Here is a 14,907-nt window from a genome sequence, read left to right on the forward strand (position 1 = left end):
TTTCTTCTTGGTGTAGCAATTTTAATGGCCAGTAGTGTATTAAACCCCCTTGAAACGTGTTGAACTGAGTTAAGCAATCTGAATGACACTGCATAAATGTATGTTTGGCGTCAGTTATACTTGCCTTAAGAAAAAAGCATAGTGATGAAGGAGACAAAGTGCAGCAGTCGAAGTTTGATGTAGGGAATGGCAGTTAATTTTCAGTGAAAGCAATTGTAAAATACTTAAAACAGTTCTGACTTATTCTTTTGTCTCAGATGCACGTTTCTAAATAGATGACATGTTTAGACATCTCAGAATAATCTCGAGATCACTTCAGTACATTATAAGAGATTCTCACGCAGCCATGGCAGGTTGCTGACAGAAGCTAACAGTTCTGGAGATGATCCACTCAGATCGAAACGTGTTATGTATTTAAAATGTCCAGATGCGACTGAATTATAAATAGGAGTTGCTGTTCTCTCGTTCCAAAAGTGTTTGCTATCGTGATTAATGTAAAGTATTTTAGGTAAGTAGGTGGCTATATTCTTCGTTGTTTGGTTAAGAGACAGCTGAACAACTTCTGAAATTATTTTTTGTTCCTAAAAGTTTTATTCTTGCTTGTTTATTCACTTTTTCTTTGTATTATATGTATTGGAGTATGAATGTAAGGAAATTTGAAGTTGAATTCCTAGATAATACTGATCATTTTACGGCAGATGGTGTACTATGATTCAATAGAAGAATACAAGGATAAGTAGTTTAGTCGTAAATGAGGTAATTTAAAAAACCTTCGGACGACCGATATTTGAGTATTCCTCTTCAGTCTGGAATTCACACCAGTTGGATTGGTGAAGGAACCAAAGAAGATCCAGAGGAGGACAACGCGTTACGTCACAGTTTCATCGAGCAACGGCGAGAGCCTCACGGAGGTACTAATCAAACTCCAGTGGCAGACGCTAGAAGAGAGGTGTTGTGCTTTACGGTGCAGTTTAACACTGAAATCCCGAAGGCAGAAGGGCAAACCAACATATTAGTTCCTCCTACAAGATCGCAAAAGGATCATGACGGTAAATGTAGCTACTAGTACGAAAGCTCACGAGCAGTCAGTTTTCTCTTGCACCATTCATGCATGAAACAGTAGTAGGGGAATTAATGGTGGGTTGGGTTGTTTTGGGGGGAGGAGACCAGACAGCGAGGTCATCGGCCTCATCAGATTAGGAAAGGAAGTCGGCCGTGCCCTTTCGAAGGAAGCATCCCGGCATTTACCAGGAGCGATTTAGGAAAATCACAGAAAACCTAAATAAGGATGGTCGGACATGGGATTGAACCATCGTCCTCCCGAATGCAAGTCCAGTGTGCTAGCCACTGCGCCACCTCGCTCGGTAATGGTGGTACACGTAGTATGGCGGATTGCACAGTACAGATGTGAATGTAGAACAAATTTTTGTAGACTACAGAAACTGATTCACTATATGCAGTGGATGTCCAAGGCACGATTACTTAGGAAGAAGATATCTTTCTAGATCAAGCAGTAGGTGAACTGAAACCACAATGGATAGTAAAGGGAGGTGAAGAACAGCTTCATCCGTGTGTGCAACGCCTCGTTTATTTCTGTAGACAAGAGATGGAAGATCGCGCACTTGGTCAGTGCGGCGCGAGCCGCAGGCACCTGAGGACGTCCTTGTAGCCGAGCTATTGCGCGAGGTCGGCGGGCGTCCGGCTGGCGCCGTCGGCGACGTCGGGGCTGGCGCCGGCGCGCAGCAGCGCCGCGACGGCGGCGGCGGAGCCCCTGGCGACGGCGCGGTGCAGCGGCGTCTGGCCCTGGTCGTCGCGCGGGTCCGGCGCGGCCCCCGCCGCCAGCAGCAGCCGCGCCACCGGCACGTTGTCGGTGCGCACCGCGTAGTGCAGCGCCGTCGAGCCGCTCGAGTCGGCCGCGTCCAGGTCGGCGCCGGCGTCGACGAGCGCCGCGGTGGTGGCGGGCCGGCCGCGCGCCGCCGCCACGTGCAGCGCGGTGTTGCCGTGCCGGTCGCTGCCGTTGGGGTCGAGGCCCGCGGCCAGCAGAGTGCGCACCACCGTCGCGCTGCCGTTGAGCGTCGCCCAGTGCAGGTGCGGCCACTCGCCCGGCTTCACAACCGTCTTCACGGCCGGCAGCATCTGGCGGACGGCTTCCACGTTGCCCGCCTCGGCCGCGATGATGAGCTTGCGCATGGACCACTGCATGCAGCCGCTCAGGTCAAGGGTGTTGGCCGCGGCAGTGTGGCCGCACTCCTGGGCCAGGAGGGTGGCCGTCTTGCCGTCGCAGTCCTTGGCGCAGACGTTGGCGCCGTGCTCGAGCAGCACGTGGATGGACGCGATGGCGTCGTTCTCGGCAGCAGCGTGCAGCGCTGTCCGCCCCCGCAGGTCGGTGGCCTGCACGTCGGCCCCGGCTCCCGGCAGGATCCTGACGGCCGCGTTGCGCCGGTTCGAAGCCGCCACGTGCAGCGCCGTCGAGCCGTATGAGTCCAGCATCGCCTTCACCAGCGATGGGTCCACAGACAGTCGAAGTTCAGCAGGGATATGTACCCCGACTCACAAGCTGCCCTCATTATTTGGGCGGCACTTTCTTCGTTGCGGAGTTTCGTCTTTGTAATTGTCAGATCCTGTTCTGGTACACCAGCCTGCTGCAACAAATCCACCCAATACCAGGCGTTCGTCTCCTCAGCAAACCGCAGTGGCGTCCACTGCAGTACGTCTTCCACCATCGGGTCCTTCTGGGTCATTTTCATTTGCGAGTCTTCCTGACAGCATAAAATTACATAACACACAATGAAGGCCAGTTTTTCCGTCCGTGGCAGTTTTATTGCACGGGTCTAAGACTGTAGTCTAAGTTATATGTCTGCGCCTAACGTTTCGTCTCCTAATGCTTGACACATCGTCACCGGCTATAAAGACATAGTAGCCTTTAACTGGAAAAATTTCAGCAAGTTGCAGTCTCAGCAAGTGGTGTGATGAAAATATATACACATACAGGGTGCTGGGAAATCCCCATTAGAAACTGCTAGGGCTTGTAGAGTGGACTGAGCACATAATGTTTTGAATAAGAATCAGTGTCCGAAAATATCATCCAATGTCACAGCGTCAATCTTATAGTCGCCGGCTCCAGTAAATGTATGTATACAGGATGAATCATCTAAAACTTGCACCGCAAATATTGCGGAAATGGGAAATGTTACTGATATACGGTTTTAACAGAATGGATTGCCATCAGGTGCTCGTATTGTTAGCCAAGAAACACATCGTAATAATACTTAGGGGCTTGTGTATTTCTTGAGAGCATTGCGACTTGTGGGTTAGTTAGTGTGTGACAGCCTAACTAGTAGGTCGTCAGTAAACGATTGGATTTACCAATGCAGCAAAAGCCGACACGCTCACGATGAAGAGTGTAGCAAGAATGCAGTTCATTCTTCTATGGAGTATGTGACAAGATATACCAAACGACGTCGACCATCTGGGCAGTTATTTATCAAGTTCTTCAGCCAGTTACGTGCAAGTGGTTGTGTAACACCAAAACAGCGTAACAGAAGAAAAAAAGTGACGACAGAAAAGGGGGAAGTTAATGTTTTTGCTGTTGTTGCAGTTGATCCGCACGTTAGTGCCCTCGAAGTCGCACGAGAAAGCGGCATGAGTCAGTAAAGTGTCCAATGCTATCTTCATTGACATAGGTTCCATCCCAGTCACATTTCTCTCCTTCAAGAGTGTCAAGGAAACGATCACCAGATCCATGTTAACTTCAGTATGTGGGCATCAAGACAGAATACTTCAGATGTATCATGTAACTTGTTTAGTAATGAAACCACATTTACCAATCAGGACCATGTAAACCGCTCAAACAAGCACTATTAGTCTGGCGGCAATCCCCGTTGGCTTCATCAGGTGGAACGTCAGCGTCCATGGAGTGTAAATGTGTTGTGTGGGATAGTGAACCATCAGCTCATAGACCCATTTGTCATAGACGGAACACTGAACGCGCATAAGTTTCAGTCTTCTAACAGATCATCTTCCACAGATGCTAAAAGACGTTACTCTGGAGACTACTAGGAACCTGTGGTACCAGTATCATGACTGTTCAGCACATATTGCACGAAGTACTACAGCATGTTTTCACTAATTGCTTCCAAATCGTTGGACTGGAAGGAAAGGACCTCTGCCTTGGCCAATCCATTCCCAGGATTTGATGTGTGTAGAGTTTTTTTCTGTGGGGAAAGCTGCCTACAAAGACATGCCATCTACACGCGACGTTATGCAACGATGTATTATTGCAGCCTGCTCGCACATCTCCGCTGAAAAACTAGTATGTATGGAGCAGTCATTCAATACGGACTGTAAGCATATATTTCCGCTGCTAGTGGTCATTTTTAATCCAACTTGTGATGTTTTATTGTCTCGTTACTAGTCAGAATCAACATAACTAGTGTATGCACTTCTGTTGTTCTCCAGTGTGTGCTACCGCAGGTGATTTTAATTCGTTACTGCTAATAGGCATTGTTCCATTTAATGAAGTGTATATTTGCACAAAATTAAACTTTCTAAGTATTATTATAGTCTGTTGATTGGCTAACAATACTCAGACTGCCAATCCATTCTGTGAAAACCACACATTAATAGCGCTTTCCATTTCCGTAATATTTGCGGTGCATGTTTTAGGTGATTCACCTTATATGCAGGGTGATTCCGTGTTGATCCTAAAAACTTTCTACGATAGTGGAGCAGGACAAATATATCAATATCAGGTAAGGGTCTCTGTACCGCAAACGAATGAATCGAAAGTTTTAGCGAAAACCGTTCTGATACCTCTGACAGTGGAATATATGTACAGGTGCTGTTGCTGCTGAGATTGTGTGGAAGGAGACTTTCAGTGGTGGAAGTATGGAGCAAAACAGGAAACAAATCCAGTAAACATGGGCTCTAAAATGTATGCCTGAGGAGCTATGAGCACTTGTTTATCTTCGCTACTGTGAAACACACCTCTTCTACTGAACAAGTGCTCATAGCTCTTAGGATATGCATTTTAGAGCCATGTTTACTGGACATTTTTTCTTGTTCTGGTCCATACTACCACCTCTCAAAGTTGACTACCATACAGTCTCATAAACAACAATACCGGTAAATGAATTCCACTGTCAGAGGTATCAGAACGGTTCTCGATAATAACTTTCGCCTCGTTCGTTTCCGTTTCAGGGACTATTACCTCATACTGATGCATTTATCCTTCTTCATCACCCTAGAAAGTTTGTAACATCATCATCAGGTAACCCTGTAGATGCAAACATTTACAGGCGCTACAGCCTGCAACTTTGACGCTCTGTAACGCCGTTGGATGACGTTTCCGGATATGGGTTATGTATTCACTTCCTTCTCCAAGTCCTAGATGTCCGTAACGAGAATTTCCAAACACCCTGTACATGTATGCATGGTTTCTCCTCTGTCTGACATATCAGACAGACCAGGCACCACGTGATCGGGCCAAATATCTCACGAAATAAGCTTCATACGAAAAAACTACAAAGACGGAAAATTTGTCTAGCTTGAAGTGGTGAAACAGATGGCGCTATGGTTAGTCCGCTAGATGGCGCTGCCATAGGTCAAACGTATATCAACTGCGTTTTTTTTTAAATAGGAACCCCCATTTTTATTACATATTGGTGTAGTACATAAACGAATATGAATGTTTTAGTTGGACCACTTTCTTTGTTTTGTGACAGATGGCTCACAAATGGCTCACAAATGTATAATTACGTGGTATCACGTAACATTCCTCCAGTGCGGACGGTATTTGCTTCATGACACACTGCCCGTGTTAAAATGGACCATTTACAAATTGCGAAAAAGGTCGATATCGTGTTGATATAGGGCTATTGCGATCAAAATGCCCAACAGGCGTGTGCTACGTATGCTGCTCGGTATCCTGGACGACATCATCTAAGTGTCCGGACCGTTCACGGGATATTTACGTTATTTAAGGAAACAGGAAGAGTTCAGGGACATGTGAAACGTTAACCAAGACCTGCAACAAAGGATATGCCCAAGTAGCTATTTTAGCTGCTGTCGCGGCTAATCCGCACATCAGAAGCAGCCAAACTGCGTGACAATCGGGAATCTCAAAAACGTCTGTGTTGAGAATGCTAAATCAACATCGATAGCACCAGGAATTGCATGGCGACGACTTTGAACATCGTATACAGTTCTGCCACTGGGCACAAGAGAAATTACAGGACGATGACAAACTTTTTGCACGCGTTCTATTTAGCGACGAAGCGTCATTCACTAACAGCGGTAACGTAAACCGGCATAAGATGCACTACTGGGCAACGGAAAATCCATGATGGCTGCGACAAGTGGAACATCAGCGACCTTGGCGGGTTCATGTATGGTTCCGCATTATGGGAGGAAGGATAATTGGCTCCCATTTTATCGATGGCAATCTAAATGGTACAATGAATGCTGATTTCCTACGTAATGTTCTACCGATGTTACTACAACATGTTTCACTGCACGATATATTTGATATCGTGATCCACCAACAACGCCTGACAACATGCGTCAGCGCATTGTCAATGTATGTGCAAACATTACAGACTGTGATTGCTGTGTTCAGATGAGGGCTGAGTTGGCATCCCGTCACTCACAGCTGCAGGTGGCGCTGACTTCGGTCGCGCAGCTTGAGGCTATTGCCAATGGGCGCCACTGTGGGGAGCCGGACTTGGGTATCACGGGGATGTCAACCTCGTCCCATCTGTCCCCAGATCGGTCTGCCGCTGTGATTGCCCCGGTTGCTGTCTGCAGTTGGGCTGAGCCCTCGCCTGTGGTTGATTGGGAGGTCGTTCCAAGGCGTGGCAGACAGCGAAACACGTCCCCGGAGGCTGATCACAAAGCCTCCCCAGTGCGTCTGACAAACAGGTTTCGGGTACTGTCTCTGGCTGAGCCAGATGCAGCTGCCTGCCCTGTTTCAAGGGATGATTCTCAGCCTTCAAGGTCCAGGCAATCGCAGTGGGTGGGCTTACTGATAGTTAGGAGCTCCAATGATAGGCGCGTAATGGGGCCCCTTAGGGATATGGCGGCTAAGGAGGGGAAGAAATCCCTTGTGCACTCTGTGTGCATTCCGCGTGGAGTCATTCCTGATGTGGAAAGGGTCCTTCCGGATGCCATGAAGAACACAGGGTGTAGCCAGCTGCAGGTGGTGGCACATGTCAGCACTAATGACGTGTGTCGCTTTGGATCTGAGGAAATCCTCTCTGGATTCCAGCGGCTATCTGATTTGGTGAAGGCTGCCGGTCTTGCTTATGAGATGAAGGCAGAGCTCACCATCTGCAGCATCGTTGACAGAACCGACTGGTGCAGAGCTGGGTGGAGGGTCTGAATCAGCGGCTCAGACGGTTTTGCAACCGTGTTGGCTGCAGATTCCTTGACTTGCGCCATAGGGTGGTGGTGTTTTGGGTTCCGCCGAATAGGTCAGCAATTGGCTACACTCAGCTGGTGGCTACACGGGTAGCGGAGGCTGTGTGGCGTGGACTGGGCGGTTTTTTTAGGTTAGAAGGCATCGGGAAAGTACAGGGTGGGCTGCAATCTCAAAGGGTGCATGGCAAATACAGGATATGCTTGGATCAAGGAACAGTCGGAATTGTAGTTGTAATTTGTTGTAGTTGTGCTGGGAAAGTCCCTGAGCTTCAAGCCCTAATAGAAAGCACAGAAGCTGAAATCGTTATAGGTACAGAAAGCTGGCTAAAGCCTGAAATAAGTTCTGTAGAAATTTTTACGGAGTCTCAGACGGTGTTCAGGAAAGATAGATTAGGCACAATTGGTGGTGGAATGTTTGTGTCTATCAGTAGTGGTTTATCTTGTAGTGAAGTCGAAGTAGATACTCTCTGCGAATTGGTATGGGTGGAGGTTATACTTAACAGCCGAACTAAGTTAATAATTGGCTCCTTCTACCGATCCCCAGACTCTGATGATATAGTTGCTGAACAGTTCAGTGAAAATTTGAGTCTCGTAACAAATAAATGCCCGACTCATACGGTTATAGTTGGTGGGGACTTCAGCCTTCCCTCGATATGTTGGCTAAAATACTTGTTCAAAACCGGTGGTAGGCAGAAAACATCTTCCGACATTGTCCTAAATGCTTTCACCGAAAATTATTTCGAGCAGTCAGTCCACGAACCCACGCGAATTGTAAATTGTTGCGAAAACACACTTGACCTCTCAGCCACAAACCATCCAGAGCTAGTAGGGAGCATCATGACTGATACCGGGATTAGTGATCACAAGGTCGTTGTAGCTAGGCTCAATACCGTTTCTTCGAAATCCACCTGAAACAAACGCAAAATAATTCTATTTAAAAAAGCGAATAAAGTGTCACTAGAAGCCTTCCTAAGAGACAATCTCCATTCCTTCCGAACTGACTATGCAAATGTAGACGAGAGGTGGCTCAAATTCAAAGATATAGTAGCAACAGTAATTGAGAGATTCATACCTCATAAATTGGTAAGAGATGGAACTGTTCCCCCATGGTACACGAAACAGGTCCGAACGCTGTTGCAGAGGCAATGGAAAAAGCATGCAAAGTTCAGAAGAACGCGAAATCCCGAAGATTAGCTAAAATTTACAGACGCGCGAAGTTTAGCACGGACTTCAATGCGAGATGCCTTTAATACACTCCTGGAAATGGAAAAAAGAACACATTGACACCGGTGTGTCAGACCCACCATACTTGCTCCGGACACTGCGAGAGGGCTGTACAAGCAATGATCACACGCACGGTACAGCGGACACACCAGGAACCGCGGTGTTGGCCGTCGAATGGCGCTAGCTGCGCAGCATTTGTGCACCGCCGCCGTCAGTGTCAGCCAGTTTGCCGTGGCATACGGAGCTCCATCGCAGTCTTTAACACTGGTAGCATGCCGCGACAGCGTGGACGTGAACCGTATGTGCAGTTGACGGACTTTGAGCGAGGGCGTATAGTGGGCATGCGGGAGGCCGGGTGGACGTACCGCCGAATTGCTCAACACGTGGGGCGTGAGGTCTCCACAGTACATCGATGTTGTCGCCAGTGGTCGGCGGAAGGTGCACGTGCCCGTCGACCTGGGACCGGACCGCAGCGACGCACGGATGCACGCCAAGACCGTAGGATCCTACGCAGTGCCGTAGGGGACCGCACCGCCACTTCCCAGCAAATTAGGGACACTGTTGCTCCTGGGATATCGGCGAGGACCATTCGCAACCGTCTCCATGAACCTGGGCTACGGTCCCGCACACCGTTAGGCCGTCTTCCGCTCACGCCCCAACATCGTGCAGCCCGCCTCCAGTGGTGTCGCGACAGGCGTGAATGGAGGGACGAATGGAGACGTGTCGTCTTCAGCGATGAGAGTCGCTTCTGCGTTGGTGCCAATGATGGTCGTATGCGTGTTTGACGCCATGCAGGTGAGCGCCACAATCAGGACTGCATACGACCGAGGCACACAGGGCCAACACCCGGCATCATGGTGTGGGGAGCGATCTCCTACACTGGCCGTACACCACTGGTGATCGTCGAGGGGACACTGAATAGTGCACGGTACATCCAAACCGTCATCGAACCCATCGTTCTACCATTCCTAGACCGGCAAGGGAACTTGCTGTTCCAACAGGACAATGCACGTTCGCATGTATCCCGTGCCACCCAACGTGCTCTAGAAGGTGTAAGTCAACTACCCCGGCCAGCAAGTTCTCCGGATCTGTCCCCCATTGAGCACGTTTGGGACTGGATGAAGCGTCGTCTCACGCGGTCCAGCACGTCCAGCAAGAACGCTGGTCCAACTGAGGCGCCAGGTGGAAATGGCATGGCAAGCCGTTCCACAGGACTACATCCAGCATCTCTACGATCGTCTCCATGGGAGAATAGCAGCCTGCATTGCTGCGAAAGGTGGATATACACTGTACTAGTGCCGACATTGTGCATGCTCTGTTGCCTGTGTCTCTGTGCCTGTGGTTCTGTCAGTGTGATCATGTGATGTATCTGACCCCAGGAATGTGTCAATAAAGTTTCCCCTTCCTGGGACAATGAATTCACGGTGTTCTTATTTCAATTTCCAGGAGTGTAGGTTCCACAACGAAACATTTTCGCGAAATTTGGTAGATAATCCGAAAAAATTCTGGTCGTATGTAAAGTACACAAGCGATAAGACCCAGTCAATACCTTCGCTGCGCAGTGCCGATGGTACTGTTACCGACGACTGTGTCGCTAAAGCGGAGTTATTGAAGGCAGTTTTCCGAAATTCCTTCACCAGGGAAGACGAATGGAATATTCTAGAATTTGAAACACGAACAGCTGCTAGCATGAGTTTCATAGAAGTAGATACCTTAGGGGTTGCGAAGCAACTCAAATCGCTTGATACGGTTAAGTCTTCAGGTCCAGATTGTATACCGATTAGGTTCCTTTCAGATTATGCTGATACAATAGCTCCCTACTTAGCAATCATATACAACCGCTCGCTCACCGATAGATCTGCACCTACAGATTGGAAAATTGCGCAGGTCGCACCAGTGTTTAAGAAGGGTAGTAGGAGTAATCCATCGAACTACAGACCTATATCATTGACGTCGGTTTGCAGTAGGGTTTTGGAGCATATACTGTATTCAAACGTTATGAATCACCTCGAAGGGAACGATCTATTGATACGTAATCAGCATGGTTTCAGAAAACATCGTTCTTGTGCATCGCAGCTAGCTCTTTATTTGCACGAAGTAATGGCCGCTATCGACAGGGGATTTCTAGTTGATTCCGTATTTCTAGATTTCCGGAAAGCTTTTGACACCGTTCCTCACAAGCGACTTCTAATCAAGCTGCGGTCCTATGGGGTATCGTCCCAGTTGTGCGACTGGATTCGTGATTTCCTGTCAGGAAGGTCGCAGTTCGTAGTAATAGGCGGCAAATCATCGAGTAAAATTGAAGTGATATCAGGTGTTCCCCAGGGAAGCGCCCTGGGACCTCTGCTGTTCCTGATCTATATAAATGACCTGCGTGACAATCTGAGCAGTTCTCTTAGGTTGTTCGCAGATGATGCTGTAATTTACCGTCTAATAAGGTCATTCGAAGACCAATATCAGTTGCAAAGCTATTTATAAAATATTGCTGTATGGTGTGGCAGGTGGCAGTTGACGCTAAATAACGAAAAGTGTGAGGTGATCCACGTGAGTTCCAAAAGAAATCCGTTGAAATTCGATTACTTGATAAATAGTACAATTCTCAAGGCTGTCAATTCAACTAAGTAACTGGGTGTAAAAACTACGAACAACTTCAGTTGGAAAGACCACATGCGAAAATACTTTGTTGAGCCCAACCTACATAGGTAGGAATGATCATCAAAATGAAATAAGAGAAATCAGAGCTCGAACAGAAAGGTGTAGGTGTTCGTTTTTCCCACGCGATATTCGGGAGTGGAATGGCAGGGAGATAGTATGATTGTGATTCGATGAACCCTATGCTAAGCACTTAAATGTGAATTGCAGAGTAATCATGTAGATGTAGATGTAGATGTAGAGGCGAACTACTCGCTGTCGCGAGGAATGTCGTAACACGTATTGCCAAATGCATTGAGGTGGACGGACATCATTTTGAGCATTTATTGCATTAATGTCGTATTTAATCACGCTGTAACAGCATGCGTTCTCAGAGTTATAAGTTCTCAAAGGTACATATATCACATTGGAACAACCGAAATAAAATGTTCTAACGTATCTACGTTCTGTATTTTAATTTAAAAACCTACCTGTTATCAACTGTTCGTCTAAAATTGTGAGGCATATGTCTGTGACTATTACAGCACCATCTATCACAAAGTGAAAAAGTGGGCCAACTAAAACATCCATATTTCTTTACGTACTACACGAATATGTAATAAAAAATGGGGGTTCCTATTTTAAAAAAACACAGTTGATATCCGTTTCACCTATGGCAGGCCATCCAATGGGCCAACCATAGCACCATCTGGTTTCTCCCTTCAAGCTAGGCAAGTTTCGTTCCTCGTAGTTTTTTCGTTTGACGCTTATGTCGTGAGATATTTGGCCCGGTCACGATCAATGGACCACCCTGTATACATTTGAACGCGACAGCTTTTACGATTGTTTCAATACGAATGCACGTTACGTCTGAACTCCTGTGGGATTCAGGCGGAGCTGCCAGCACAAGAATTGACAGGAGCGCTACCTGAGCGGGACAGAGGGACAGAGGAGGGGGGGGGGGGGGAATCTGGTTCGGATGAGCAGTATGCCTAGACAGCTGAGGTAGTCAAGGGGAGCGGCTGGCGTTAAGCAGGAAATCCGAACTCGAATACCAGTCGTCCACAAATTTCCACATACCATCAGCCCGATTGCAGTTATATGTCGTTGGTTTTCATTAATTCGGTCTGTTATGTTACGACTCCATTGTTGCATTGATACACATAAACTTTCTTGCTGTTTGTTTTAAATTTAAAACTACTTCTAGATTCATAATAGGTTCTTATGAAGTCGTTATCGTTAGCATAGCAAACATTAGGCGCGGAAATATGCCTTATACTACACTCTAAGGCCCACATAAAAAAATCATCACTGATGCAATTAGACAGCAGGATTTATTAAGTTCTGCTGTTACTTATACTAAAAAAAGTTTTCTACTTTCTTTAAGTTCGTCAGAAATTGACAGTGCCATATTTGTAACAGGCTTACCAATTGAAATGATGCCAACAGTAGAAAGAATCTCACAACGTACATCATTATTCAGTCATTACAATACAGTAGTCACTCACCCAAGTAGTTTTGTTACACATGGTTCGTTCTCAGTAATATCGAAGGAAATGGTTATTTCGTGTGCCTAACGTTACTGGAATTTTTCAGGTGAAGGCAACAATTTTGCATGAGTAACATGGAAGTCTCATATCAACAGATCACAGAGAAAGTTGTCTATAGTGGAATAACTGCAGAATTAGTGGTGGCTTGATGTTCTGAGGACAACATTGCGCCTAAAAAAGCAGCCACAAGTTCTTCCACAACGAATACACCACGAAAGAGTCGAACGATTTTTCTACTGTCTCTGACAAATAGATGGATGGCATCGGCTGAAATGTGGGCAGAGGTTACAGACAGAGTGTAACAACGAACTGTCAGAAACACATTACTGGAAGCTAGGTCAAAATATCGTTGTCATGCTCCATTTACTGCTGAGATGCTACAGACAGTAGAGAGAGTACACACAGCATACAGTGACAGATGTGCAGTAACCAGTTTTCGTCTGAAGCACTGGCAAGTTCATTTGTTTGTTCGGAAGGGGAGGCGGATGTTATTTGCCCGTTTTGGGCCAGTTGGCCATACTCCGCGATGATAGAATCGAGGCGCATGTCCTGCAATTTTTCTCAAAAGATTTTACGGAAACTAATCGGTAAAAAATTAATTTTTGCTTTACTCATATCTTTATATGTCAACTTTGTTACAACGGGCTCATCATTTCCTTAATGGTCGAAGTTGTTATGATATTTATATTTAATCAAGACGAAAACGAAATTCCTCCCGAACAGGCCACGAAGGCCCAAAGGGCCGGCCGCAGTGGCCGTGCGGTTAAAGGCGCTGCAGTCTGTAACCGCAAGACCGCTACGGTTGCAGGTTCGAATCCTGCCTCGGGTATGGATGTTTGTGATGCCCTTAGGTTAGTTAGGTTTAACTAGTTCTAAGTTCTAGGGGACTAATGACCTCAGCAGTTGAGTCCCATAGTGCTCAGAGCCATTTGAACCATTTGAAGGCCCAAAGGTACCGCTAGGCCGCCGTGTCATCCGCAGCCCACAGGCGTCACTCGATGAGGATATGGAGGGGAATGTAGTCAGGACACTGGTCTCCCAGCCGTATGTCAGTTTATGAGACCGGAGCCCGTACTTCTCAATCAAGCAGCTCCTCAGTTTGCCTCACAACGGCTGACTACACCCCGCTTGCCAAGAGCGCTCAACAGACCAGATGGTTACCCGTACAAGTGCTGACCCAGCCCGAGGGCGCACAACTTCGGTGATCTAACGGGAACCGGTGTTACCATTGCGGCAAGGCCGTAGGTCCATTTAAACAAGGCACTGCATGAAGTCTGAAAAAGTTTGCAGTGAAAAATAGTGATCGCTATGTTTTTGTATTTGGTGCACATTACATAATATGTTGCTCCATACAAAAATTAGCTAAGATACTGTTCTTTAGACTTGGGTGGAGGTCTCTATCTATCACCAGTCTCGAGAAAGTTGATGTGATGTAGCACACTCATTTGATATCGCACGCGCCAATGATAAGGCCAGAACGAAATATACACGCCATTCCTCATATTTTGCCATATCGAAATGAGACTTTGGCAAATGATAGCACACAAAGAGTATTTTGTCATATAGTTATTAATCAAAACTTCATTACCTTCCATGTTATTACACTAACTTGACTTTTACGATGAAAGAATGTAATTTTTAAGGGCCTTCGATAGCTGGTGAAACGAAAAATGTTGTGGCTTTTGGAACAGCATAAGTGAAGGCAATACAAGTTTATTTTTGTACTGAGGATGTGCTTTTTTATAAGCTATTGAACTTACTTTTTCTCAGTTCCTCACTGAATAAAACTAATCAGCCATAATTTCAGAATTTTCTCACAATTATGTCGGTACTTGTTAGTGAGTTGACACTGTGTAAATTGCGTGTTTTTTTTAACAAAGAAAGATAATTTTAATATGACAATAAGAGAAACGCAAGCATTACTCAAAATTCGCCACTCATGATGCTTCTCCGAAAGTCATAGATGGTTAAAAAGCCAGATGAAAATAAATCGCTGCTTTTGTTGCATTTTCACTGGAAATCTTTCTAGATACTAATCAAAGCAGAGGTGACAGCAGATCCCTGTAGCGCTTGGCAGTTCCCCTAC

General features: G+C 46.5%; 1 protein-coding gene across 1 annotated transcript; it reads right to left on the reverse strand.

Annotated features, from left to right (window-relative positions):
- Positions 1-1,674: 1,674 nt before the first annotated feature.
- LOC124775592 (ankyrin repeat domain-containing protein 65-like) lies at positions 1,675-2,490 on the reverse strand. Its single transcript, XM_047250423.1, has one exon. The coding sequence runs from the start codon at positions 2,488-2,490 to the stop codon at positions 1,675-1,677; it is 816 nt and encodes a 271-aa protein (XP_047106379.1).
- Positions 2,491-14,907: the final 12,417 nt, after the last annotated feature.

The sequence above is a fragment of the Schistocerca piceifrons genome, chromosome 2 (genome assembly GCF_021461385.2).
Source record: "Schistocerca piceifrons isolate TAMUIC-IGC-003096 chromosome 2, iqSchPice1.1, whole genome shotgun sequence".
NCBI lineage: Eukaryota > Metazoa > Arthropoda > Insecta > Orthoptera > Acrididae > Schistocerca > Schistocerca piceifrons.

Excerpts from the sequence above, each read along its gene's own strand:
- LOC124775592 (XM_047250423.1), bottom strand. The coding sequence starts at position 2,490 with ATGCTGGACTCATACGGCTCGACGGCGCTGCACGTGGCGGCTTCGAAC.